We start from the raw sequence: 26,883 nt of genomic DNA, 5'->3' as shown, positions 1-26,883 counted from the left end.
CAGAGGGGCTCCTGGGGCATTTGGGATGAATTGTGGGGACATTCCCCCGCTGATACTTTCCCTGTGCTCCTGAGGGAGCAGAGGGTCCGGCAGCCATGACCCCCCACCCTGGGCAGCTGTGGCCCTGCTCCTTTTGCCTTGGGCTGCAAATTAATTTAGCAAAACCACTTTATGCTCGCTGCCAATGCGCCCTGGTCGTTGGGAAGCACAGGAATAGGCATGAAGCTGCCCTCAGCAGTGGTCTGCCAGCACTCAAGATGGCGCTGTCCACCACTTCTGCCAGGCCCCAAGATGGCGCCTACCGAACTCTGCCCGTACCCGCCATGGCCGCCACCGGTCGGCGCAACGGCTGCGCCGCTTCCGTTTCCTGCCCGTAGCCAAGATGGCGGCGGCGGTGTTCGGGAATCGCCGTGTGGCCAGCGGGCGGTGAAGCCGTTTCCGCCGCCGCGGCCTCTCCAGCAGTAAAAATGGCGGAGTCGGTGCTGGAAGTTGTGGGCAAGCTGCAGTCGCGGCTGGCGGGCAGCGCGGAGCCCAAGAAGGTGACGGGGGCGGCGGCGCGACCAGGGCTCCCCCTCCCCGCGGGGGCGGCGCGGCGGGTCGGGGGTCGGGAGGGCCCGAGACACCCCATGCGGGACAAGGGGAGCGGGGCTGGGCCCGCCCTGCCCTCCGCCGGCTCCCGTCGCGAAGTTTCCTGCCCGGCCGGGGCCGCGGTCCGTGGGGCGGGGCGGGCCCGCTGCCACCGGGCAGGCCCGGGGGGTGTCCCCGGTAGGAGCCCCCGGCGCTGGGCTGGGCTCGCAGGCCCGTCTGCCCCGCGGACCCCCGGGGCGTTGCATGGGGTCCCCCCGGTGCTGTGCGTGGGGTCCCCCCGGGTGGGTGTGTGGGGTCCCCCCGTGGCCCGTCGCGGGGTGCGGGGGGCGAGCGGGCAACGGGAGAACTTGCCGGAAGAGTCTTGCCCTGGTGACGTGTTGGTGGTGGAAGAGCCGCGGTCCCCGGTGTGCGCCTGGGCGGGAGGTGACCGGTCGTGTGGCACCGGAGGGCCATGGCGAGGCCACCGCCGTCACCGGGGAGGTGGGTCAGGGCGAGAAATTGCCAAGTTTTAACTCTACCAGGCGTGCGTTCCCTCTTTGGCCGTCGGGGTGACATTTCCAGTCTTCTTTATTCTTCTCACCCGTGTCCGTGTCCAAAACACGCTGCCCACGCAGCTGTCACAGTGACACGTCCCGTCCCGATCCGGCTTGTGCTGGGATCTGTTTGGTGACGCTGGGCTGTGTGTTGCCGACCCCAACTCTCCTGCTGGGAACGAGGGTTCTGAGCCCTTTTTTTCCAGCTGAAATGTGGAATGAGGGTTTTGCTCAGGCGTGGGCCCAGCGCGTGCTGTTGTCCCGTTCATATTTTGATGTCATATTTTAAAGGGGAGCATCTATTTACAGGTGTTTGCTTCATGTTTCACTTAATTCAGCTGAGGGCCGTGCAGCCGCTCTGTGCTCATCTAACTTTGTTTAACTGAGGCAAACACCTGAAAACGGCTCGTTCTCCAAGATCTCCCACCACCCGTAAAGATGGACAGATGCGGACACCGAAGGGCTCAAGTGCTGACGCTGCTGCCCGGGTACCCAGCTCCAGCCAAGCTGGGGGCAAAGCGACAGGGGTTCTTGTTCCTTTTCTCACCCTCTCAGCCTAAACCAGAGCAGGGTTTAACCGGTGGGACCCCAAAACGGAGCCGAGGAGTCATTTCCATGGGGTCTTGGGCTCCGTGGTGCTGAGAGCACACGCAAGAACTCAGCTATTTGCCCAGCGTGCCGTGCACAGAGAACGAGCGCTCCTGCTTCCCGACCCGTGTGTCAGCTCGGGGCAGGAACGGCTTGTCTGTGCTGCTGGGGCATTGTGAGGCTTCGGGCGCTGTTTGCACAGGGTGGCTCATTCTCCACTAACCTTGTGCTGTTAAGTCGTGTCTTTCTCTGTTGATTCTACAGTTTTGCCAGGGCACGGAGAGGCAGTAAGCGCTGGTGAGCTGTTACTAGCCAGGATAGTGACTCTAAACCTTTCCTCCTCTCCAGCAGAAAGGTCCTGTGTGACCTGTGCTCTTATTTCTGATACCTTTACAGCTGTATCTTGGGAAGTGTTAGTGTTTCTAGGCTTGAATGTAGTTGCCGTTGCATTGTCTTGATAGATTTTGTATCTTCTGAGCATCTTCCCATGTCAGAAAATGGCTTTGGGTTCTTCAGCTACAACTGTTTCCACTACATCTGGACAAATCCAGGGCACTCCTGGGCGATACACACACCTTACACCGTTTCCAGTCTTCTTTATTCTTACCTTGTCCATTTGACACCTTTTATCAGTAATGTGAAAGAATAATTTTTGCCTGGTATCATGTACAACTCTATATTGCCTTGCTAAAAGGTGTTAAGTATTAATATTGCCTTGGGGTGAAAATGTGGCTGCTGGCACAGAACGGTATGAGTGAAACTTTGGATGCTGCTGTAATTATTTGGAAATGGTCTTTTTTTCCAGCAGAGAAGATACAAACTCTGCAGGACTGAAGGAAGAAAGAGGGTGAGGAAAACATGACCAAGGAGCATCTTCACTAGGGGGATGGGGCCAGGCTGTAGCCATTTGATAATGAACGTGTGTCGTTAGCATTAGAACGGCCTGGCTGACTTTTAGAGAAAGAAAACAATCTACTCCTATTAAATAAAACTAAGTTGGAGCTGGAACTAAGTGAAGTTTTTAGGGTTTGTGGCTGATTGACTGAAACTCTACCCCGCGCTGGGCTGGTTTAGCTTTTCCGTATCTATTTCATCTGGTGTCTGGCAAGACACGAGCCCTGTGTTTTCTGTCTCCTGCCCGGCCGCCTGTTTCTCGTAGGACTTGTAGGATCTGGGTTATTTCTGGGCTGAGCTGCCAGATCTGAGTCAGCGTGGCTGATTGGAGCCGAAGGCAGCGTCGTTTCTGTAGGAAACACAGATCAGTGCGAGTTCTTTAGCCTCACTGTGTCGGACTTGTCTTGTTTTGTCCATCTCATGTGCATGGACGTGGGGTCTGCAGAGGTTTTCCTGTGCTGTACAGACACGGCTCCCAAATATATCCCTGCTCGTGTATTGGACAGCAGCAACAAGCAGAGGTTTTGATCTCTTAGGCCGCCAGATAAGTGCGTTACTGATGACACAGGTAACGAAAATGCCTTGTTTCCCGAAAGAATTCTGCTCAGCTCAAGCTGTGTTAATGCTTCTATTAACCGTGCAAGTGTAAAAGCTCGGTAAAGCGACACTCAGGCAAAGGGGTGTCTGTGGTGGCCTCTTGGAAAGCCGGCTCTTGCTTTTTTTTGGTAAGATGTGGAGTTTTCCCACCATTGACCGCAGTGGGCGTGGAATAAATGAAATGAACTTATTTCCTTCAAAATGAAGGAAACCACTAAACCTCTCCGATCCCTGCATGGTGGAAGTGGGGCGATTGAATAGCTTAGACCCTCAGTGCTAATTTGAGCATGAGCACAGTGCTTTAAAGACAAGATGTTCAGGATCAAGGTCGGCGCTTTGTGGCGTATGGCACAGCAGCGCTGAACAAAGCCGGGGCTGTAGAGGGGCTGGAATAACGGGAATGCTGACGGGGCTGCTCGGTGGCTATAGCTGAGCCGAGGGAAATCGTGTGAGGGGCAGCGGTGCTGTCAGACCTGTGCTGGAACTGAAAACTCAGTGGAGCGACGTCCCGAAGCACCCGGGTGGCAGGTTCCCTATAGATCTTTAAGAGCATCTTCCTCCCCTCACTGCCTGGGTTGCAAAACTTCAGAAAGGACTCTTTATTCCCCACCCCGCTCTCAACAAGGGATGCGATTCTCAGCGCTACCTCCTGAGAGTCACAAGCTCCGGAGTCCTTTCTCCCCCTTGCTGTGCCACCAAGTAGCGTGCGTGTTCCTGGTGCTTTAAGCCAGAACGAAGCTGCCATCCTCTCTGAAGAATGCATTCATATTTGAGTGGTTTAACATTTTCAGATGGGACCTCATTTGCAAAGAGGCCACAATTTCTATAGAGCTGGCCCTCGCGTTTGGCGTCTCGGGAGCTGGATTTGGAGCAGCACAGCAGCTGGCTGCCACTTGGCTCTAACAAGCTCTCTTCCTTTTTAATCACGGCACGCGGTTCCGTATGACAAGTCTGAACACTTTCCTTCTTGTCTCTGCAGCTGCTGAAAAGTCTGAAGAGGCTGTCGGAGTTGCCCATCACAGTTGACATTCTAGTGGTAAGAGCTGTGAAATCTCTCGCGCTTCTCATCGCGTCTGTCGAGTCCCGGGGTAACTGTTTGTCACCGAAAAGCTGCTTTCCCTGGAACGGCGTGTGTTGCGTCAGCCACCTGCGCCAGCCCCGTGTCACGGGCACAGTTGTGTCACAGGCACGATTGTGTCAAGGTTCTGAGATTCCGGTAACCGGGAGGAGTGTGTCAGAGCAAGTGTGAAGCCGTGGAGGACAGTTCATCATCCTCGGCTCCTCCAAAAGCTTAACACTCGTTTGAGATATGAGAGCCAGAGCAGTTCCTAACGACAACTGAATCAGAATGAGATTAGGAAGTGCTAATCCTTACAATTATTAGAGACTTCTGTCTTCAAGCTTACCAACAGTCATGGTAAATACTAACTTGGTTTATCAATACTAATAATTAATGTTTGACTAAGGCAGAATTAAGTCATCTTTGATTTACAGAACTGTTAGACCAAGGATGTTTTACTTCTAGGTAGCGGGTTAACTTTATTCCCTTTGTAGGAAGTTGAGTAGAGGTGAGAATTTTGACTCGTTTTGCTGAGATTAATTAACGTCTTGTCTCTCCCCTGAAGGAGACGGGTGTTGGGAAGACTGTGAACAGTTTACGGAAACACGAGCTCGTAGGAGACTTTGCGAAGAACCTCGTAGCGCGGTGGAAGAAGCTGGTGCCGGTGTCCCAAGAGACAGACCGGTGAGTTCAGTTATCTTCAATGCATAAGCTTTGTTATATTTTTGCAGTGATGATAAACTTTGACCAAGGAAACAAAGCAAAGGCTCTGGAAAAACTTGTAACACGAGCGTGCAACTGTGCACGGGGATTTTTGGCGTGTTTTGGCATAAACTCGCTGCCTCTGCGAGCCGCAGAGCGTCGGGTTGCTGACGGCTGCAGTTTTGCCTGAAAGTAGGGGCCAATTTTCAAGAATTTGCAGTTTGATGAAGAGATTAACAGTAGATGCCAGAAAAGCGCCTTTAATAAAGCAAGAGATGCAATCTGCTGGCTTCCCGTTTTATGATGCTAAAGACAGGAAATTCTAGGCGCGAGCAGAGGAAGTGGCTTGCTTTGAAAGGAGGCTTTCATGTGCAAAAATCCGATGGAAACTGAAAATTGACGCTAGCGAGCATCTTGTGGTAAGAGCTGTGTTGAACCCAGCAATGAGATCGTTTAGGTGCGGGTGCTAAAAACCCAGTTATTGATGATAATTTGGCTGTGGGATCCCTGCGTGTTTACCTGGCAAAGAGGGGGACGCATTTCCCACAGACACCACTGAGGAGTCTCTGTGCGCATCTTTCTCTGCTTCCCAGTGAACTGTCAAGTCTCTAGTCCTAATAAAAATCAATTCACGCAGTTTCTAAATCCCTGAACGTTGCTGCGCCTGAGAGAATTAGTGTTATTCTTGCCACAAAACTACCAAATACAACCTTAGTCTTCTGTAAGGGAGGTTCCCATCTATACAGTCCGTGCGGAGTGGCTCTTCTCATTCATACTGGAAGCTTTAATCTCGCTGTTTTGTTTTCTTACCCCTTCAGAAATAACATGGATTCTGAAGACCGTGACTACGAGAGGAGCAGCTCAAGCAAAAGGCATCAAGAATCCTCCCTCAGAGAGGATGAGGAGCCCGACCAGGACTATTCAGAAACCTTCCAGCCGTCCTGCAGCCAGTCCTACAGCCCAGAGCAGCGGGAAAAGAAGTCCAAAAAGTATCCCAGGCCTGAGAGAGCCCAGGAGACTTATGGCTACAGCAGCCATGAGGGGAAGGGTTGGGGTAGATCTTCCCCAGCACTCTCTTCAGATGAGGAATACTCGGACTATGGACAAGCTGTGTCACCTGAGCCAAGCGAGAGCCCTCAGGATTTGTACACAGACCCTTACGCTTCTGAGGAGCAGGAAGAAGCGATGGTATTTAATCAGAAAGCCGGCAAAGGCTCCAGCTTTCAGGAGAAGCTGGGGGGAGGCCGGGACAGGAACTCTGGTGAGTTCTGCAGCAAAGGGAACGCGAGTCAAAGCAAAGAGCACAAGTCTTCTCACAAGAAGCGGCGACTCGATGGCAGAGGGGAGGACAGGAGCGCTGCCTGCAGCCCCGAAAAATTGCACAAGGGCTCTTTCAAAGAGCAGCTCCGAGAAGCCCCCGTGGCAGGGGGCAGCAAGGAGAAGCAGAGGATGCCGGATGGTGCCAAGAAGGAGAAGAATCGAGAAAGCGGCACCTCCAGAAAGGAGAAGTTGCACGTGTCGCTGCACTCGGAAGAGAATTTGGACAACCACGTTAAGAAGCAAAAACACCGGGACTCTGAAAAAAGCAAATTGGAGAAGCCCAAGCCGAGCCCAGAGACATCTAACACAGAGTGGGAGAAAAGGAAAGCTGAGAGCGACTTGTCGAATCGAATTAAAGAAAAGGGGCTTTCTGGGAGCTTAAAATCTTCGGAGGGGAAGCGCAAAGTCTCTGATGGGGACAAAAAATCGATGGGTTTCTCCTCAAATTCTGGAGAGGGGGAAGCGGAGGATGAATTTGAACAACCTACGATGTCCTTTGAGTCGTACCTCAGCTACGACCAGCCTCAGAAAAAGAAGAAGAAAGTGGTGAAACCCGCTGTGCCAGCTGGGGAGAAAGACCAGGGGCACAGCAAACAGAACGGATCCAAAGCCAGCACCAACAGCTCCAGCTCAAGTCGGAAAAGCCCAAGCCACAAGAGAACAAGTGAGAAAAAGGCAGAGAAAAAGGTCCCGGAGCCTCCTAAACCAAACAGGGTAAGATTTTGAAGGGTTTTTGCAGGGAGAACTGGGGTTACAGTGCAGCTGATTCTAGAAGACAAAAGCACGAAAAATGAGCAATATTTCTGTACATATTTGTTGCCACATGGGTGCCAGAGCTGTGTATATAAATAGGGACTAATGTGTAAAGCTTAATCTTTTCACTCAACTTTGAAGCACTTTGCTCTTCAAGAAGTGCTTTTATAATCTTAGCAGCCTTTTAAAACGCTGCTTTGCACCTTGCCATTCTTTCTAATAGGTGCCTCATGTCCAGGTTTTAGGTTTGCCTCAGTTCCTGAGGTTCATCTCTCCTCCACCACTGCAGCGTTTGGTGCAGGAGGAGAAGAGGCAGAACAGGTACATGAGTGTTTGAGGTCAAGGAGATATTTCTGCCAGCTTTCTCTTCTGGTTTTTCTCCAGTTCTTTGCATTGTTAATCTGACCTGGGTTCTTGCCAGAGGCATTTAGCACTGAACCCGGTAGGTTAAAGGTGTGGGTGGCTCTTGCTGGAGGTGATTCAGATCCCAAATTTTGGCTTCTTTGCATCAACAGCTTAGGCACAGTCACAGAGGCTGTTTCCTGGTGCAAGCTGATCAGCATTAGACGTCTAATTCAAAATATCACACCTAATGTGATGTATGGGATGTAACATACTGTATTCTCAGCTCACTTGCATGTCCATCCTCTCTCCTTCCAGATACTTTTAGATGTGGTACCAACATTACCAGACATCCCACTGCCGCCGATCCAGGCCAACTACCGCCCTCTTCCTTCCATCGACTCCATTATGTGCTCCCAGACCAAACGGAAAGGTGCGTTGGGCAGGAAAATAGGTCTGAGATGGGCACCGGCCACTGTTGGTGGGAGGGAGTGGGTGCTGGCTGGGTTCAGGTCTTGCTGTTGGGATCTGGTGTCCTGCCTCGCCTGCCCAGAGCCCCAGTGTAAAAAATAAGTGGCTTCTTGCCCACATGCTCCAGCAGAAATAAGGAAAATCCTTTGCTGACCCTTCTTGGGGCTTGACCTTTGGATTTGCCCTTCATGAGTGAGGTTGCAGGTCTCTGAGCGAAGACCTGACCCTTGAGGTTGCTTCTGGGTGACTCTGGTTTGTGTCTCCTGCACTATTCATCAAGGTGGGCTCTTTTTTCTCTGTTCTCTTCTTACTCCAAGCCTTTCACTTCACAGCCGTGTCCTCGCCGGTTGAAGAGAGCGAAGCGGGTTTTACAGGCCGCCGCTTGAATTCAAAGATGCAAGTGTATTCAGGCTCGAAAACCGCCTACCTCCCAAAGATGATGTCTCTGTATCAGCAATGCATCCGAGTCCTCAGCAACAACATCGACTGTAAGGACCTTTCCTCATCTCTCTTAAAATCACGTTGCGGGGATACCGCAGTCTCGGTAACTTGTCTGTATATGTCCCTGCAGCGTGTGAACAGTTTCCCTGTGTCTCAGGGCAAGCTGACTAATATGGGATAGATCCCGCTGAAAGCTCGGGTGCTGCGGGAATCCGCACCCAGCGTGCTTTCAGGGAGTGAAAATAGTGGTAAAAACAGAAAGCACTTCTTAACTTGGAGTTACTGGTGGCTTGCTGGAGCTATTGTACCTCTGGCTCCTGTCCTCGTCCCCTCACATTGCGTAGTCTCGTGCAGCACTGCGTTATTTTCCACTGCGTTTCAAGATGTCAAGCCCTTTCCTTGGTGAGGAAGGAGGAGGATAAACACTCTTCATCTTGCTTCTTTCTAGCAATCTACGAAGTGGGTGGTGTCCCTTTCGCAGTGCTGGAGCCGGTACTGGAGAGATGCACCCCCGAGCAGCTGTATCGCATCGAGGAGTGTAACCATGTGAGTGCCTTGGGCTTGGGAAGGGCTGGTGACATGCGGGAGTGACGTTGAGTCCTCAGCTGCAATAGCAGAATAGGAAAGAATAACAAGAGGTGGCTTTTGCCAGTCCTGAGTTCCTGAATTTGCCATCTGCCCATGTCCTGCTGCGCGTTGGCCCCAAAGTGTCTTGTCCTGTGGTATCCCAGTGTCACTGGTGCTGGGGGAGAGGGGAGTGAAGGTGTTGGGAGGGATCCCAGCTCACGTGTGGGTTTGCTTTAGGTCCTCATTGAGGATACGGATCAGCTGTGGCACAATCACTGTCTCCGAGACTTCAAGAACGAGAAGCCAGAAGAGTTTGAGTCCTGGCGGGAGATGTACCTTCGACTCCACGACGCGCGAGAGCAGCGGCTGCTGATGTTGGCGCGGAACATTGGCTCAGCTCACGCCAACAAACCCAAAGGTAAAGTAGGGCTGAATGATCAGAGAGGGGTCTGGGGGGTATCTTTGGTGGGGAAGGTCTTTTGGAATGACTGGTGTAAATCCAGTCCAGTTTAGGAGCTGCTTAGCTCTCTGTTCCGTGTTGTGACTGCAAGAGGTTCAGGCCTTAGGGAGGAGGCTCTCACCAGAGCTTTGGGGTGGATGGACTGGGGAGAGCTGGTTGAATCTTGCTGACATAAAACAAGCACTAAGGAGCCTCCTTTGCAGTAAGTTGGATCTCAGCAATGTTTTCCTCTGACCTCCTACAGGTAGAGTGGCCAAAATGGCATTTGTGAACTCTGCAGTGAAGCCCCCTCGGGATGTACGAAGGAGACAAGAGAAGTTTGGAACTGGAGGACCTCTTCTGCCAGGAAAGACCAAGTGAGTGGTTCTCTTTAGGGCCTCTTTTCCTGGGGACTCCTGCCAGCTTATCTGAGGCTCAGCATCCTGGCAGGAGAGGATCCTGCGTGTCTGGGAGGTTCTTTTGCAGTGAAACTTGTGACTAGAACAGCTTCTTTCTTGCTGGGAAGCGTGGAGATCCTGGTCGCTGCTGGTTCCACGCTGGTGTTAACACGTGTGGCTTGTGTCTGAAGAATTGCACCAAACCATGGTGACTCCTATACTGAAATGTCAATCCCACCTCTGTTTCAGAATAAAACCAGTCCTGTACACGTCTAGCAAAAGCCACACTCGTGTGAGCGAGGAGCAGTCCTATGACGGGCCCAGCACCAGCAGCGCCCATTCTGCCCCATCTTCAGGTAGCACCTTCTCCTCCTACGACCCCAGGAAACCACCAGTGAAGAGTAAGTACAAACCGCAGCGCATCCATGTGGTCTCCTTTACAAATACACAAATCTGCTGCTTCTGCTGTAAAAAATCCAGACTGTGCAGGAGGGTTGGTGTGGGTGGCCTCTCCACTCTCCCTAAGGATTGGGTAAAGGCTGTTAAACTCCTTGTGCAAGAACAAGTGCAGGGAAACATCTGATTCACCGTGCTGACTGTATCAGCCTGGCCTAACAGCGAGGCAGCAGCTCTGCCTTTCCCTTCCTGTATCTGTCCAGCTGAAATGGAATTGTAGTGCAGTTCTCTTGAGAACGACACAGGGAGAGATTCAGAGATCATGTCCTGGCAGCGCAGAGAGCAGAGTGAGCTCTGCTCAATGCGTGACCTGGACATCGATGATCCCACCTGCCTCGCGTCTGCGTTGTGACTGCTGCTTTCATTTTTTTTTAATATCTATATATTTGTGTGTTTTGTTTTGTTTTGTTTTTCTCCGCAGAAATCGCGCCCATGATGGCAAAGACTATCAAAGCTTTCAAAAACAGGTTCTCTCGGAGATAAGCTTGCAGTGCAGATCTGGGACTTTCCCCCTCGCTGGGGAGTGGCACTGAAGGGGGACACGGTACCAAACAGCCCTTTGCTTTGAACTCTTTGGAGACCGCAGCTGCTGGGAGAAGCTTCGATCTGCACAAGACGACAGCACAGTATTTTAATCTTTTATTCTGGTTCCTCTCTCAGTGTCAAGCCCCCCCCCTATTTTTTCCCCCCTGCCCTTAACATCCTGTTTTTAGCTTTGTCATCCATCAAAAGAAGGGTGTACAGAATCTCCTGACATGAGAAAATGTGAAGTCTTGGCACTTGCTGAGAGTGGAAGATCCAGAGACTATTTACTATTTAACCTCTTAATAAATTATAAAATGGTTTTAATTAATATTTTGCCCTTCTATCCTGCTGGTATTATTTATGTCACTCCCAGTAGTCTCTGTCCCCCTAGTCCAGTGCACAGGGCAGCCCCTTGGTGACTGGAATCCATCTGAGTGGACACTGGGTGTCACGGGTGTCTTTCCCCCTCATCTGGTACCTGCTGGGCCCAACGTCCCACCTGGACTGTCTGGGACAGGTGGCACCGGTGGCCCGTCTGCTCATCGGTCCTTTGGCAAGCACATCGAGTCCCGAGGCTTTGCGCTCTAATGATGTATGTTAATAAAATCGTAGCTCTCAACCTTCTCTCTGCTGTTACTGTAGATCTCGTCCAGACGCTTACGTTGTCGTGCAGGGACGCCAAGAGCCATTGGGGACTTTTGATCTGCTGCTGTTGTCTTCTGGCTACTGGGAATAAAACTATGAGGGGTTCGGGGAGAAATTTTACCATGCATTAAGTCAGATTTTAACTTCTTTTTTCGAGAGGGGGACTTTGCCTCTGAAATTAAAACCAGTTTTTAAATATCAATGAAGGTGTCGGTTTGCCTCTTTTAGTGGAAAGAAGGAATACTTTTATCTTGCTTTCTGTGTGGAATTGGGAAGGATTTATTTCCACTTTGGAAGCTGGTGTTTAAATCCTGTCTTTTCCCTGTATGTTTTCCTCTTTGGAAAATGCAAGGATTTTAGTCTCTGAACCTGAAACCACTTGACTGGGGTTGGAGAGGAGGGAATAACAGAATGTGGTTTGGTTTTTATGTGTGTCCTGCATAGCAGGAGTTCCCTAAGTGGCTGTACTTGGTGTCTGAGGAACCAGAGCTCTGGAGGGAAAAAGGGTGTGAGATGTGACCTGGTGGAGCGCGAGTGTGATTTCAGGGGGACCCGCAGCAGCGATTGAGCAGCCGGACGCAACCGGGCACTCGCTGTTCAACGTGAAGCCTTATCGTGGTGAATGTTTGTGGGTTATTGGCCTCAAAAATAAACTTAACGCGAGGTGGTGCAAGCAGAGGATGGAGCTGGTTAGACCCAGGTTGTGTGGCGATGGACGTGGCCGCTCTGGTGGCGCTCAGGGGTCTGACTGGATCAAAAGGGGAGATTCTCCCGTTCCAAGCCATATTTGCTGCCCTAGGACTTTGCTGCGCGGGTGGAAAAGGTGCCAGTAGGGGATGCTGGTTTTGGTGGCAGCTTTTGGGAGGTTCTGCTGGGTTTCTGTGGCTGCCAAATCCCGAAGCGGTGAAGCCGTCTGTGTGCACTGACTGGGGGAAACGTTGCTGTGAAGAAAGAGCTCTAGAAAAATCCCTGTATGCCTCTGGTTTCTGTTGGTTTCTTTCTTCCTTTTTCTTTTTTCTTCTTAATTTTAAACCGTTCTGAACACCCATCTCGTGTTTATTTGGTCTGTTCTTCTCTTATTTTGAAGGTCTTGGAAAAATGTTCTCAGACTCTCACGTGCTGTAAGTTCGTTACAGTCCCAGATGCTTTAATGTTACCGTGCAGCATTTCAGTGTGTGTTGTGCTGTAAAATAATGGCTCCTTACTCTTGCGTTGTTGCTGTATTTAATTTTGCTGTACTTTTAATTAGATAACAATATATTATCTTGTGCTGACTGTTGTGCTACCATTTATTTCTCCCCTGCACTGGGGATAGGGGCAGAGGGCAGAGAAACGGAGTCTGGCATTGTCTTCAGGCGCCAATGGATCTGGGTGAGGCCCGAGAACAATCTCGGGCACCGCTAAACTGCCACTTAATTAATGCCACAGCTATGTAATTAGATGTGGGTATTTCCCGAAGCGTTGCTGTTATGGGGTGATGCATCTTCCTTCTCGGAGCAGCCTGTTTGTGCTGAGCGGGTCCCACTGCCCTTCCCTTTGCTCAGGCACCGAAACCGCACAGACAGAAGCGGCACCAACAGAGTTACATCCGTGAGACGCAAACTAAGCCAAATCTGGGGTAAAAGTGCTCGTTCTGTTCCCAGTCTCAGTGCCTGGGGTGTTAAGTTGTGCAATTTTTCTGTGCTGCACAAAGGAACGGAGCGGAGCTGCCTCTTTCCCCTTTGCTGTCCTGCTGGTGTTGGGATGAGGAACACGGGCAGGAGGGCGAGTGACTTTGACTTGCATTTGTATTTTGGTCCCAGCTCTGTACATACAATTTTCTATGTCCGCCCCCCCCCCCTTTTTTTTTTGTGGTAACTAAGATGAATATTTTAATTAGATAAGTTATATGAAAAGAGAACAATCATGTCTCAATAAAAGCCAAACACTGGACCGTGTCTGCTCGTTCTTTTCTGTCTCTGAGCAATGAACGTTGAACACACCAGATCCCGGCTCCCGTCCCCCCTCCTGGCTGGAACCAGCCCCAAGTTTAAACCCCAGGAGCTCTCCCTGGCGCTGCTGAGAAGCCGCTTTGCTCTCTTCCCGCAGTGCTTGATGCCGCCAGCGTAGCCCGGTCTTCCCCGGGGTCCGTCCGGGGCCAGGCTGGGGCCGAGCCGCCTCCCCGGGGCGAACCGGGGGTGTCTCGGTTGACCGGGAGCCATGCTGGACCCGACATGTGCGGCGGCGGTGGGCGTGGCGAGAGTGCGGTGGGCGTGGCGTCAGGATCGCTATGGGCGGGCCGTCGGGAGTCGGTGGGCGGGGCTGACGCGATGGGCGTGGCGTCAGCAGCTGTGGGCGGGGCGACAGTGCAGTGGGCGGGGCGGAGCGCGATGGGCAGGGCGTTAGGACGCGGTGGGCGGGGCGAGAGTGCGGTGGGCGGGGCAGCGGTAGCTCGTAGGCATAATGGGCGGGGTCTCAGGGCTTTTGGGGCGGGACCCAAGTGCGGTGGGCGGGGCCACAGTGTAGTGGGCGGGGTATGTTCATGCTGTCGATAATGTTGATCCACCTATATTAACTTGTGCCCTTTCAGAGTAAACTCAGAGTGCTCACAGAACCCCAGAATGTCAGGGGTTGAAGGGCCCTGGAAAGCTCATCCAGTGCAATCCCCCCATGGAGCAGGAACACCCAGATGAGGTTACACAGGAAGGTGTCCAGGTGGGTTGGAATGTCTGCACAGAAGGAGACTCCACAACCCCCCTGGGCAGCCTGGGCCAGGCTCTGCCACCCTTACTGGGAAGAAGTTTCTTCTCAAATTTCGGTGCTCAAAGACTTGCTTTTGAATAGAATATGCTTAAACTGACTATCTCAAAAAGACTGGCTGGGAAGACTTACAGCAGCTAAATGGCAGGATGTAATTTCAATGAATGGAGACAGAGAGAGGATCAGCATAAAACCAGCAATGACAGACCAGAGACACTCACCTAAAGCCTACGGAGACCCAAAAAAAGAAGTCATGTGGGCTTAGCAAGTGGACAACCAGACCAAACAGCCTGGATATTCTCCAACAGGAGGGTCTTTATCTGGCCATAATCATGTAATCAATGAAGAAACTCGTGTAATCAATGAAGATACTTTCCATAATCAGAAAGAGTGCAGGCATGGGCAAACAAGAGCAGCAAACGTGCTCACAGTACAGGCAACGTACAGGCAACAAACATGCTCACAGATCTCGCTCAGTAGTTTACACACCATTCCGAAAGGAGACGCTGATTTAGTTGCACAGTACAGACCGTCACTTCACACAACTCGGATAAACCAAGCAAGCTAATAATGTTCACACTCCATACAGGTGGGGCGGGGCGACAGTGCGGTGGGCGGGGTTTCCCGGCGTGGTGGGCGGGGCGGCAGCAGTGCGCAGGCGCGGCGGGCGGGGGTGTCATGGTTTGGTGGGCGGGGGTAACAGCGTGGTGGGCGGGGTTTCCATGAGCGGTGGGCGGGGTTTCCCCGGGCGGTGGGCGGGGCGGCAGCAGTGCGCAGGCGCGCCGGGCGGGGTGTCATGGCTTGGTGGGCGGGGTTTCCCTGGGCGGTGGGCGGGGCGGCGGCAGCGCGCAGGCGCGGTGGGCGCGGCGCGGCCATGGCGCACGGGCACGGGCATTGCTGCTGCTGCGGGGAGACGGCGGCGGCGATCGGCGGGGACCCGGAGCGGGGCGCGGCCTGGGGGCTCTACCTGCGCATCGACCGGCAGCGCCTGCAGTGCCTCAACGAGCGCCGCGAGGGCAGCGGCGCGCTCGTCTTCCGCGCTTGGGAGGAGCGCGGTGACCGCGCACAGGTGGGGCCGGGCCGGGGCCTGCGGCGGAGAACCGGGCGGCGCGGGGCGGGAGACAGCGGGGTGTTGTGGGTCTCTCCGAGGTCACCCACCGCGTTCTCCCAGCCCCCGGTGTGACCCCCGTGTACCTGCACAGCCGAGTCCGTCCTGACCGGCTCTTCTTTTCCCGCAGTTTGTAGAAAGTGACGATGACGAGGAGCTTCTGTTTAACATCCCGTAAGTCCCTTCCCCGAGCTCCTCCGGCATCGCTCGGGCTGCTGGCAGGGCTGCTTCCTCGCCTTTACGCGCCCGGGAATGATGTGGGGAGAACCAAGGTGAAAACGCCACTCCTGCATCTCTCGAAAGGTTTACGGGAAACGTCAAATTAAAAGGAGTGATTGTGATGGGAGAAGACGACGATACGCACCCAGCGGAGATGAGGCTGTGAGTAAAACGAGCATTACCTTTGCTGGAGCCTAAACAGAACTAATTAACTCGTAGCTAATGAGAGCGGTGATTCCAGTGCCTAAGGTGCGTGGGGTGGGGGGAGCAGCGTTTCCCTGTGTCACCTCCGTCCTTCCAGGGGCCCAGGAGGCAAAAATAAGCTCTAACTTGTATGGGGATGAGCAAGGCTGCTTGCTGCCTTCTTCTCTAGAGAAACGTGGTGCTGATTTTAATTAGAACGTTTGGGTGAGATGCTGTGCTGGGAAGATTTATTTTTTTATCCAAAATGAAAGAGTATTGAGTACTCTGCGATTTTTGCTTGTGGGGGAAGAAATGCACCTTGATGGAGGCCTCATTGTCCTTGGTCTGCAGTGTCCTGGGCTCTGATCTGTATCTCCCAAGCTTTGTTTCTTGCTTTTCCTTGTTGTTTTTTCAGGGTTTTGGATATTCTGGAATGTGCTGATACTTTGTAGTGACGTTGGTATTTTCTCCCTCAGAAAACAAAGCAAACGTAGTTTCTTACTGTTGAGAAGAAGCCAGGCAGTGCTAATGGATGGCGAGGAAACCAATTAGCTGAGCTGTGTGTTAATAACTCCCTGGGTTTCCTCTGTCTCTTCCCAGGTTCAAGAACATTCCTCACATGTCCTTCGATGACGCAGGCAGGGAACCCGACCAGACGTTCAGCCTGAACCGGGACCCGCGGGGCGAGCTGGAATACCCCACCAAGTACGGCGTGGGGCTGCGGGCGCTGCTCCTCCCGAGTGCAGGCGCTGAGCTCCGTCAGCCTGCACACGTGCTGCTGCATTTTAGGAAGGGGTTAGCGGGGGGCACGTCCTTCCCTTGTCATCTCAGAGCTGCCCACAGTAGCATTTGCCTCCGCGGCTCCATCCTGCCCTTGGGGGTGTGAGCTCTGGTCTGAAAACATCCTTCTCAGCGCCAGGGGGGTGGCTGTGCCTGCAACTCAGGAATTTTGGGGTGCAGAATCATCCCAGTGTTGCGTCCCCTGCCCCTCCTGCCCCCCCCAGTCCTTTGCTCCCAAGTCTGTCTCGAATTCGGGTAGGAGCAACATGTGGTGCAGCAGCCTGGCTCCACTTTCAGCGCGTTTTCTTTCAGAATTGCCCGTTTCTCCAACGTTTACCACCTCTCCATCCACTTCCCGAAGAACTTTGGTGCAGAGACAACGAAGATATTTTATATAGGCCTGAAAGGAGAGTGGACGGAGGTGGGTGAGAGCAGAGATGAGCGAGTCTGTGCAAACAGTGTGAAAAGGGCTTGAAGTCATAGTTTAAGTTGAGCTCTAGGGGTGAGGCTTCTGTGGATGGAAAAAATCCCTAAGCTGGGAACCCGCTCAGTTGTTTTAGGAGGGACTTGAGTTCTGTTCTCTGGACTAACATGTTTAATCTTAATTCAGGCTCATCGCCACGAGGTCACCATCTGCAATTACGAAGCATCGGCAAACCCGGCCGATCACAAGCTGGAACAAATCACCCCCCAGACTCACTTCATCTCCTAAGGGTGCGCGGTTGGAACCTCCCCGGGGCGCTGGCACCAGCGCGCAGACGTGAGGGGCTGACTCGGACAGAACCGCCTTCTGAAGCGCTGGAGAGGGTCGGATCCGCTTTACGTTTTGGTCTTCGCCTCGGAAAGCGGGTGCGCGGTGCCGGTGCAGAGGCGGCCGCTGAGGGCAGCGGGTGGCGGGTCCCGCCGGCGGCAGCGGAGCTGCTCTAAAACGGGACGCTCGGTCTTTAGGCAGCGCCGGGACCGTTTATCTCTCCGCCTGACAATAAAACACGCGTGAGGTGCAGAGCTGTGGCCTGTTCCCGTTAACGGGGGGCGGCCCCGCGGGGAGTGTGAGGAGGGGAGGGGTGCGGGAGCGCTGTGGTAACGGTGGGGGAGCGGGGCCGCCCGTGGCCTCTCCCCGTTAACCTCCCGTTAAACTCCTGTTGACCTCCCGCCGTTCCCGCCGCGATCGCCTCAGCCCCGCTCGCAACGGCCGCCCCGCGCGTCACTTCCGCCGCGCTGCCCCAGCCGCGACCCGGTGGGCGGAAGTTCCGGTGGGAGCGCGTCGGGGGAGCCGGGAGGAGAGCGCGCGCCGGGCCCGCGGGAGAGGTGCGGGGAGCGGGGGGAAAGGGGGGAACGGGACGTACCACCGCGGCACGGCGGGGGGGGGAGCGCCGAGGTGAACCGGGGCGGGGGAGGCTCCCGGTGCCGCGGGGAGGGGGGGAGCGGCGGGAGAACGGGGAGGGCTGAGAGGCCCGTTCGCCGCGGCGCTTAACGGCGGCGGGGGGGGGCGGTAGATCCGGCTGGTGCAGCTGCGTGCCGGCCTCGGGGGGCTCCGGGCTCCCCCCGCCCCGCTCCGCCGCGGTTGTGGCACCGAGGGCGGGTCCCGGCGCTGCGCGGCCTCGTGCTCGGGGCGGCGGGAGCGCGCGCAGCGGGAACCGGGGCCGCACGGGCCCCCCCCAGCCCCGGAAAAGCCCCAAAAAAGCCGCATTCCCACCGAAAACGGCGGTTCCGGGAGTCCGTCCGCTTCCCGCGGGGGGTCCGCCCGCCTCCTGCTGCCGCTCCCCGCCCCCGCGCCCGCTCGGGCCTACGGGCGGGGCCGGAACACGGTCATTAACACCGATTAGCCACGCGCTCCCGCCCTCACGAAGGCGGCGGCCCCGGGGCGGCTGTGGGGTGCGCCAGCTCCAAACAGCTCCGGTTGGACCCAAATACGTTTATTTCGTTATTGTTTCTTTTACTTTTTTTTTACAAATGAGGCTTTTGTGCAAACACAGACCCCCGGGGGTCCCGTCCGTCCATCCCTCCCCGGGGGTCCCGTCCGTCCATCCCTCCCCGGGGGTCCCATCCGTCCATCCTTCCCGGGGGTCCCGTCCGTCCATCCCTCCCCGGGGGTCCTATCCGTCCCTCCCCTGGGGTCCCATCCATTCATCCATCCCTCCCTGGGGGTTCCGTCCCTCCCAGGGGGTCCTGTCCTTCCCTCCCCGGGGGTCCCATCCATCCATCCCTCCCTGGGGGTCCCGTCCGTCCATCCCTCCCAGGGGGTCCCATCCATCCCTCCCTCCCCTGGGGTCCCATCCATCCATCCCTCCCCAGGGGTCCCGTCCGTCCATCCCTCCCCGGGGGTCCCGTCCGTCCATTGCTCCCCGGGGGTCCTGTCCGTCCATCCCTCCCTGGGGGTCCCGTCCGTCCATCCCTCCCCGGGGGTCCCATCCGTCCATCGCTCCCTGGGGGTTCCGTCCCTCCCTGGGGGTCCCATCCATCCCTCCCTCCCCTGGGGTCCCATCCATCCATCCCTCCCTGGGGGTTCCGTCCCTCCCCGGGGGTCCCGTCCATCCCTCCCCGGGGGTCCCATCCTTCCCTCCCCGGGGGTTCCGTCCATCACTCCCTGGTGCATTCAGCCTCTCAGGTGCCTCTTCTTGTCCCCGTGGATCCTTGCGACGCCCCAAGAACAGGGCAGAAACACCCCCGAGAAATCCGGGGTGTCCTGTGCAGTGACCCCCGGGTGCTCCGCGCAGCCCTGGCCCCCAACCCTATAATTTCCCTGAAGTTCCTGTGAACCAAGCGGAGCCGCCAGCACATCTCAGCCTCTTCCATCTGGCAGCCGCTGTTATTTACGGCTCCTCCCGCCGGCGTTTGGCAGGTGCCGCGTTTCCTGGCCGCCTGTTTTGACCCCGAGTGCTCAGCGGCACGTGGGCTGTGCGGCTCGGCCAGACCCGAGGAGCTTGTTGTTCCCGGTGTTTGTATTTGCGAGTCGGGAAGCGGCTGACGAGCGGCTGGGGAAACGAGTCGGGCAGGTCTCAGTAGAGGAGGCGGCTGTTTGTGCCAGGTGAGGCTGTTTGCTGGGGTACCGGGAGCTTTTTGGGGGTTTAGGTGCTGCAAACCGCGCTGGGGATGGTGCTCGTAGAATCATTTTGGTTGGAAAAGACCCTCAGGATAATCAAGTCCAGCCATAACCCAACCCTGGTGCTAACCCGCGTCCCTAAGCTCGCTGTGAGATGCGAAGGTTCGAGCGGACGGTGGGGGCTGATCTTGCTCCTGGCGGCAGGTGGGATATGATGGCAACATGCTCTGGTCTCGTTAGACCCGGCTGGTTAAGCAGGGCTTAAGGCCTCCGCATGAGGAGCAGGGGTTTTAGCGATTTGTGCCGGACTGGGAACAAACGCCATCGACTGTCACATCGGAAGGTGCTGCCATGACCGGGAGGTGACAATCTTCATGACAGCGGTGGGGACAGCGATGGCCTCGCTGGGGGACACAGCTCCGGGCGGCTCCGGTTTATCCCCACGCAGCCCCATAAAAGCGGGCTGGCCCGTTTATTAGCGCCATAAAGCCGGCGCTGGTTCCGCGTCCCCGCGGAGCCGGGGCTGAAGGGCTGCACGTCGGTACCGGCACAGAAATAACTCGGGCGCCGAGGTGGGACAGAAACAGCTAATTTTAACACTCGGAACACCCCACACGTGCCTCCCCGCGCTGGTGCTGCGGCATGGGGAGCGTTTTCAGCTTCCCAGCTGTCCCAAGGGCTTCGACATCAAAGACTTCACCTGCTCTTTAATTTTCCCCCAAACAGCCGGTCCCTCTGGAGCAAATAGTTGCCGGGGTGGCAGACGGGAGTATTTTCCTGCCTTACCTTTGTCCGTCTGTCCTGCAGGTGCCAGTGTCTGAGTCCCTCTCGGTGTATGTGTGGTAACAACATGTCTGTCCCCCTCCTCGCTGACGCAGTGACGGTCTCAGGGGCAGAGCGGGAGACCGCGGCGGTAAGAACCGGACCCCCCTGCTTCTCCCCTTGCTGCAGATCGGGGCTTGGGGTGGCCATGAGCTGATCCCGGAGCCCCTCGTGTGCCTTGGGGCATCAACGGGGACACAGGACCAGCGGGTTCTTGTCTTGCGGGGGGACAGGAGCTGTCCTTTGGGCTGGGGTTGCTCGTGGTGCGTGGCACAGCCTCACGGCTGGGCTTGACCTGCTGGGAGGTTGTTGGGAGATGGATCTGATTTGCCTATTTAAGGTTTTAAAAGCAAAACGTTCAAAGAAAACGCTCTGCCCCTCGCTGGGGCCCCACAGGCTGCGTTTGGGGGCTGCTCGGGGCTGAGATGCAAAGCCTGTAGTGGAGGGTTTGTGAGTCCTTGGGTTAGGATTGTGAGTCCTCCGGGTGCATTTGTGAGTCCTCGGGGTGGGTTTGTGAGTCCTCGGGTGCGTTTGTGAGTCCTCCAGGTGCGTTTGTGAGTCCTCCAGGTGCGTTTGTGAGTCCTTGGAGTGGGTTTGTGGGTCCTTGGGGTGTGTTTGCGGGTCCTCGAGGTGGGTTTGTGAGTCCATAGGATGGATTTGTGAGTCCTTGGGATGGGTTTGGGAGTCCTTAGGATGGGTTTGTGAGTCCTTAGGATGGATTTGTGGGTCCTTGGGATGGGTCTGGGAGTCCTCAGGTTGAGTTTGTGAGTCCTTAGGATGGGTTTGTGGGCCCTTGGGATGGGTTTGTGAGTTCTCGGGTTGTGTTTGTGTGTTCTCAGAATGTGGTTTTGGAGTCCTCGGGTTGGTTTTTTGAGTCCTGGGCGCGTTTGGCCCGGCGCGGTGCGGTGCAGCCCGGCAGGGACGCTCCATCGCCCCCGGTCTCTGCTCCCCCGGGCAGCCACGGGGCCGGTGACACCCCAAAGTGGCGGTGACAGCAGGCTCTGTGTCACAGTGACGAGCCCATTCCACCTATCCCTCACGCTCCGAGCTGCAGAGACGCATCATTAGCACCGGCTCATTCCCCCCTGTTAGCGTCTCTCGTTAGTGACTAATTGGCCTGACTTCCCTGCGCGCCCAGCCCTGCCGCCCTCCCCGGACAGCAGCTGGCGCACCAGCTAATTCTTTTGTTTTTCTGCTTAATTTAACAGGTCATTTTTTTACATGGCCTTGGAGACACGGGGTGAGTATTCCTGGCGCTGGCCGTGCCGCCTGGTTTGCTGCTCTCCCGGGGCTTGTCGGGGGCTTTGAGCTCGGTCTGAGAGCCGTTCCTCGCCGGGAACCGCCAGCCAGCGGCTGCCTGCGCTTCAGCTTGAATATTTATGATCCCGGCAGCCCCCACCTCCTGTGGGTTTGATTTGCTGCTTCCTTCAAGGCAGGCAGATAAGCACTGCGGTGTTTCCAGGCCTTGGGAGGGCTGCGAAGTTGGGTTGTTACGTGAGAGCATCTCTAAGCTGCCGTAGATCATTGTCCGTCCTCCCTCGCTGGCCGCAGCTCCTCTGCGTCCAGCTGCTGCGGATCTGCGCCGGGGATTCCTGTTGGGATTCAGAATGGGCAGGACCTGGGAAAATAATATCAGAACACGGGATGGCAGCCTTGGAGAAAAGCTTTTCCTTGGGGGAAATGGCCTCGTCTTTGTGAGCGTCCTCCAAAATGCTACAGCAGCCCTTGAGCTCCCTCTTCTCTCTCCCCAGGCACAGCTGGGCTGACGCTCTCTCCTCCATCCGCCTCCCTTATGTGAAATACATCTGTCCTCACGCGTAAGTCCTCACCGTCCTGGCTTCGGGAAGGGTCTGGGTGGGCTGGGGCGCTGCTGCCCAGGCTGCAGCGACAGCCGAAAGCCCTGGAGCTCCTTCCCCGTCCCCTGGTCGGGCAGGAGGGGGCTCAGCAGCACGGGAAGGAATCACTCCCCGGTGTCCATAGCAGCCCGGGCAGGGCGGCACTCACCGGGCTGGGGTTGCTCTGCCACCGCGGTGTCCCCGGCTGGTCCCGCTGTCCCCTCTCCGCTGCTCCGACAGCATCTCCCGGCTCAGCAGCAGCAGGAGAGGGTCACAGGTGCTCTGCTCCCCAGACGAGCTGCTTGGCAACACCCAGGAGCCACTGGGATCCACTCGGGGCTCCTGGGTGATCGCTGGGTCACCGTGCAGCCCCCAGGCTGGGGCTGGTGGCACCGACGCACTGCTGTCCCGTGGGAGTGATGGTCATCTTGCTCCCCTTGGCTCGGATTTTCCACTTGTGCGCTTGAATTAAAATACCCAAACTGTTTTCTCTGCAGGCCCCGAATCCCAGTGACGCTCAACATGAAGATGGTTATGCCCTCCTGGTCAGTGCTTTGGGTGGCAGGGCTGGGGGGGACCCTCTGAGGGTGTATTTTGGGGAGTGGGAGGGATGGGGGGCGCTGAAAAGCCAAAATACGCTGCTCCCGCCTCCCATGGCCAGGGCGCTGGGGGAGTGTTGGGACTCAACCCGCATCTTCTCCCAGGTTTGATCTGATGGGGTTGACTCCGGACGCACCTGAGGATGAAGCTGGGATCAAGAAAGCTGCAGAAAACAGTAAGAAGCTTTGGGGAGGGGGAAGTGCTGAGCCCCTGGGTGCCTCTCCCTCGCTGGGACGGGGGCAGATGTTCCACCTCTCCCTCCTTTCCGCTCCCCTGTGATCCCACCCACCTTCTCCTGGGCTGAATCCAAGTACGTTCAGTCCCTAGGACCTCTCCCTGACCAGCCGAGCATCCCGTGCGCCCCCAGCCCTCACGTGCTGCTCTTCAGCCCCCCCAGTCTTTCACTGACCCGTTTTTCTGTCTTCTCCTTCCAGTTAAAGCGATTATCGAGCATGAGATGAAGAACGGGATCCCACCCAACCGCATCATCCTGGGGGGCTTCTCACAGGTGAGCTGAACCCCGGGAGCTGAGTGTTGGGTTCCCATTTTCCCCTCCAAAAACACCCCTCAAAGGGAGCGTCCATGGCCGGGACACGGGTGGGTGCTGGGTGTCCCAGGTCACTGCTGGGTGTCCTGGGTGGGTGCCCCGGTGTTGCAGATTCCCCCGCAGTACTAACGAACTTTTCTAATGTGCCGCAGGGCGGTGCCTTGTCGCTGTACACGGCTCTCACGTGCCAGCACCAGCTGGCCGGCATCGTGGCGCTCAGCTGCTGGCTCCCGCTGCACAAAGCTTTCCCGCAGGTACCTGCGCTGCTGCCACCGCGTGTGTCCCCGGGGAGGGTCGTGGGGGGGATTTTTCCATCTGGAGTCGCTGCGGTGTGAACCTGGGGCTGCTGCATGAGGTGTCTGTGATGTGGGCTTCATCCTGTGGTCCTGAGGCAGGGGAGGGCACAGAGATATTGGGGCTCTGTCTGGTGTGGGCATCCGTGAGCTGATCAGCTCCACAAGCACCTGGTGGCAGCTGGGGCCTGGTGAGAGGAGGCGTTTGGTGGCCGGGCAGCAGATGTGGTGTCAGTGAGCCAGCACTGGGCCCTTGTGGCCAGGAAGCCAATGGGACCTGGGATGGGTTAGAAGGGGGTGGTCAGTAGGTCAGAGAGGTTCTCCTGCCCCTCTGCTCTGCCCTGGGGAGACCACACCTGGAATCTTGTGTCCAGCTGTGGCCCCTCAGTTCCAGCAGGACAGGGAACTGCTGGAGAGAGTCCAGCGCAGCCACCAAGATGCTGCAGGGAGTGGAGCATCTCCCGTATGAGGAAAGGCTGAGGGAGCTGGGGCTCTGGAGCTGGACAAGAGGACACTGAGGGGGGACTCATTAATGTTTACAGATATATAAAGGGGGAGTGTCAGGAGGATGGAGCCAGGCTCTGCTGGTGACAACCAGGGACAGGACAAGGGGCAATGGGTGCAAACTGGAACACAGAAGGTTCCACTTAAACACGAGAAGAAACTTGTTGGGGTGAGGGTGGCAGAGCCTGGCCCAGGCTGCCCAGGGGGTTGTGGAGTCTCCTTCTGTGCAGACATTCCAACTCGCCTGGACACCTTCCTGTGTAACCTCATCTGGGTGTTCCTGCTCCATGGGGGGATTGCACTGGATGAGCTTTCCAGGTCCCTTCCCACCCCTGACATTTTGGGATTCAGTAGCTCTGCCATGTCCCTCTCAAGGTGGGGACCTGCCCAGTGATGTGTGTGGGGACGCAGGTAAAGCACTTGCCCATCTCCTGGGCACCCCTGAGCGTTTCCTTCCTTGCTGCAGGCGGCGAATAACGGCGTGAACAAGGACATCGCCATCCTGCAGTGCCACGGGGAGATGGATCCCATGATCCCCGTCCGCTTCGGGGCCCTCACTGCAGAGAAGCTGAAATCTGTCGTCACCCCCACCAAGGTCCAGTTCAAAACCTACCCTGGCGTGATGCACAGTTCCTGCCCTCAGGTCAGTGGGTTTGTTCCCCAATTCGCTCTGGGGAGGCTGTGTGTCCCCACGCCTGGGACAAGGGACAGCCCTTGAGGAGCCCCCGGGGTGACGGGCTCTGTCCTCTCGGCAGGAGATGATGGCGGTGAAGGAATTCATTGAGAAGCTGCTGCCCCGGATCTAAGCGGAGCCCAATCGAGACTGTCACAGGGACGGACACCGAGGTCGCAGGTGCCGACCTGTCCCCTGTGACCCGTCCGCTGCAAACGGAAGCCATGGCCACCCCACCGCACCTCCCACCGCTCCCCGTCTCCTCACGCCGTGTCCTCCCCGGCCGGGGGTGCCCTGTGTGCCCCCACTGCTCCCGGAGCTGGGATCGGAGCTAAGGCGAGTCTTGGCGTGGCCTTTTCTCTCCTCCTCTTGCTCCGAGTGGTTTCTGTGGGTGTCACCAACCCCTCGGCTCCCTGGTCGGGCACGGGTGAGGCTTTTTGTTGGGTTTGGGTTTCTTTTTGTAACAGTATTAGTGGTGGGAGGTTCCCCGTGCGCGGGGCGGGCGCAGGGCTGTGGCACCCCCTGCTCCTCAGCCCCTTCTCCCCGCGGCTTCTCTCGGCCTCTGCTCAGGCGACTCTCGGGTTTTCCATCGGAGCTCAGGAACCCGGGACTCTCCTGCGGACGCCCCCAGGCCCAGCCCAAGGCCGCCCCATCGCCGGGGGTGGCAGAACCGCGTCCGCGCAGCCTCTGCACCCCCTGCCCTGTCACACACGCACACTCCCCGGCGGGCTCAGCCCTCCTCGCGATAATCGCCTCCTTCCTCATCCTCCTCTTGTTGCTTTTACAATCTCCCCCTCAGCCCGGCGGGGGTCCCCAAGGTTCTCCTTGCACCCTGAGCCCCAAAGCGCTGCTGTTTACAGCCACTGTCCGAACGGTTTGGCCACGGAGCCCACGCGGCGCTGGCCCGGTCCTTAACGTCTCTCTGGCTGCTACTTCTCCTTCCCTTGGCGCGGGGAGGGAGAGGAGAGGCGAGGAGAGCCCCTCGTGGCCCAGGGACGGCTCCGGTGCAGCTGGAGGAAGCAGCTTTGCTCCCAGCCATCATCTCACCAGCACCGAACGCCCAGGTGCCACCGTGCCCCATCTTGGGGGAGGGTCTCCATGCCCCCCAGGGCGAGGGCTGCGGGCTCTTGGCATTTCCACAAACAATCACAGGTTTCCCCGGCAGCTTCTCCCTGGCTGGAGGCTGTGCCTGAGGTTTGTCCTCTCCCATTCCCGCCAGCAGAGCAGCTCCCCGGGCGCAGGGCCCCGAATGTCCCCTCCGCAGGTGGGCTCCTGGCCGTCCCCGTCCCCTCCTGCAGGGCCGAGGGCACTTGCTGTTGAGCAGCGTTGCCCGGCTCCTCGCCTCTCGGCCACGGGCTGAGCCCGCCGCACCGCTGGGCCCCTCGGGGCTGGAGCTGTAAGTGTCTTTTAAAAAAGAAAACACCACAAAACCCTCTTGGTCCACCGGCTGTCGCTCCCTCCTGCGTGCTCCGGCTCTGGGTCCATGCCTGGCCGGCCCTCGCCCCATGGAGCCTCAGCTCGGTGGCCCATGGGACTGGGGCTGGCACCACCCTGGGGTGTTTTTTGGGCTGTTTTGCGGGACTCGGCACAGGCAGCTCTGCTCCAGCCCTGCCCTGGGATGCGCAAAGCAATAACCCGCTCACTGGAGAGTCGGATCTGTCAGACCCATCCTTCGGTTGGTTTGGGTTGGTTGGGGTGTTTAGTTTATTTCTCTCCCCTTAGGAAGTCTTAAACCAGCGGAGCTGCCGCTGGTGGCGGGGGGAGCGCGTCTCTTCCCCTTGCTTGGGCTTCAGTCCTGCTGTTTCTTCTCCTTTCTCTGTTTTAAAGCTGCTGTGTCCTCCCCTCCGGCGGGCGGGAGGCGCGGGGGGCTGGCTGGGACGGGGACGCAGCTCCTGGCCGGTTACCTGAGGGCTGGTGGACGGACAGACCGACCTATTTGACTGTGAACTGGAACTGGGGGCCGGTGGGGGCCCAGGACTCGTGGCCATCCTCGGGCACCGGCCCCTTGGCAGAGCATTCCTGAGCAGGGGCCATGCCGAGGACCCAGGAGGGCGAACGGCTTCTCTCCATTCCTCAATACACCTTTCTTTTTTTTCTTCCTTTCTTTTTCTTCTCTTTCTTTCTCTCTCTTTTGTCTTCCTTGTAAATGTTTGGGGTTTTTTTGTGTGTGTGTTCCACAGAGTCAGAAACAAGGTTAAATAAATGATAAACCTCTCCC

The 26,883-nt window shown here is 56.5% G+C and overlaps 3 protein-coding genes across 6 annotated transcripts; all 3 read left to right on the top strand.

Annotated features, from left to right (window-relative positions):
* Positions 1-385: 385 nt before the first annotated feature.
* Positions 386-13,214, top strand: ELOA (elongin A). 2 transcript variants are annotated; one of them, XM_080357537.1, is made up of 11 exons: positions 386-539; positions 4,180-4,236; positions 4,826-4,944; positions 5,781-6,996; positions 7,696-7,810; positions 8,181-8,336; positions 8,738-8,835; positions 9,094-9,274; positions 9,561-9,672; positions 9,943-10,094; positions 10,571-13,214. In XM_080357537.1, the coding sequence occupies exons 1-11, from the start codon at positions 468-470 to the stop codon at positions 10,630-10,632; spliced, it is 2,340 nt and encodes a 779-aa protein (XP_080213663.1). In that variant the 5' UTR covers positions 386-467; the 3' UTR covers positions 10,633-13,214. The 2 variants fall into 2 exon arrangements, with proteins under 2 accessions (XP_080213663.1, XP_080213662.1); XM_080357536.1 differs by having other exon boundaries at positions 8,166-8,336.
* Positions 13,215-14,893: 1,679 nt separating this feature from the next.
* Positions 14,894-17,351, top strand: PITHD1 (PITH domain containing 1). Its single transcript, XM_080357497.1, has 6 exons — positions 14,894-15,127; positions 15,297-15,340; positions 15,470-15,547; positions 16,169-16,273; positions 16,661-16,769; positions 16,959-17,351. The coding sequence occupies exons 1-6, from the start codon at positions 14,933-14,935 to the stop codon at positions 17,058-17,060; spliced, it is 633 nt and encodes a 210-aa protein (XP_080213623.1). The 5' UTR covers positions 14,894-14,932; the 3' UTR covers positions 17,061-17,351.
* Positions 17,352-17,596: 245 nt separating this feature from the next.
* LYPLA2 (lysophospholipase 2) lies at positions 17,597-26,880 on the top strand. 3 transcript variants are annotated; one of them, XM_080357496.1, is made up of 11 exons: positions 17,597-17,656; positions 19,191-19,376; positions 20,199-20,304; positions 21,422-21,453; positions 21,965-22,030; positions 22,546-22,593; positions 22,753-22,823; positions 23,083-23,156; positions 23,348-23,449; positions 24,459-24,635; positions 24,748-26,880. In XM_080357496.1, exons 3-11 carry the CDS (start codon positions 20,227-20,229, stop codon positions 24,796-24,798), a joined length of 699 nt encoding a protein of 232 aa, XP_080213622.1. In that variant the 5' UTR covers positions 17,597-17,656; positions 19,191-19,376; positions 20,199-20,226; the 3' UTR covers positions 24,799-26,880. The 3 variants fall into 3 exon arrangements, 2 of the variants coding, with proteins under 2 accessions (XP_080213622.1, XP_080213621.1); XR_013923123.1 differs by lacking the exon at positions 17,597-17,656 and having other exon boundaries at positions 19,253-19,376; positions 24,748-26,061; positions 26,846-26,880; XM_080357495.1 differs by lacking the exon at positions 19,191-19,376.
* The last annotated feature ends 3 nt before the right edge of the window (positions 26,881-26,883 follow it).

This window comes from Nesoenas mayeri, assembly GCF_963082525.1.
Source record: "Nesoenas mayeri genome assembly, chromosome: 21".
NCBI classification, from domain to species: domain Eukaryota; kingdom Metazoa; phylum Chordata; class Aves; order Columbiformes; family Columbidae; genus Nesoenas; species Nesoenas mayeri.
Note: the sequence above shows the minus strand (reverse complement) of the source record. Positions and strands in the feature narration are given on the sequence as shown.

Coding starts and splice junctions, on each gene's coding strand:
- LYPLA2 (XM_080357495.1), top strand. CDS start 20,227: ATGTGTGGTAACAACATGTCTGTCCCCCTCCTCGCTGACGCAGTGACG. Junction 22,824..23,082: donor CAAGAAAGCTGCAGAAAACA/GTAAGAAGCTTT, acceptor TTCTCCTTCCAG/TTAAAGCGATTATCGAGCAT. Junction 23,450..24,458: donor TGCACAAAGCTTTCCCGCAG/GTACCTGCGCTG, acceptor TCCTTGCTGCAG/GCGGCGAATAACGGCGTGAA.
- PITHD1 (XM_080357497.1), top strand. CDS start 14,933: ATGGCGCACGGGCACGGGCATTGCTGCTGCTGCGGGGAGACGGCGGCG. Junction 16,274..16,660: donor GAGCTGGAATACCCCACCAA/GTACGGCGTGGG, acceptor GTTTTCTTTCAG/AATTGCCCGTTTCTCCAACG. Junction 16,770..16,958: donor TGAAAGGAGAGTGGACGGAG/GTGGGTGAGAGC, acceptor ATCTTAATTCAG/GCTCATCGCCACGAGGTCAC.
- ELOA (XM_080357536.1), top strand. CDS start 468: ATGGCGGAGTCGGTGCTGGAAGTTGTGGGCAAGCTGCAGTCGCGGCTG. Junction 4,945..5,780: donor GTGTCCCAAGAGACAGACCG/GTGAGTTCAGTT, acceptor TTACCCCTTCAG/AAATAACATGGATTCTGAAG. Junction 7,811..8,165: donor CTCCCAGACCAAACGGAAAG/GTGCGTTGGGCA, acceptor TCTTACTCCAAG/CCTTTCACTTCACAGCCGTG.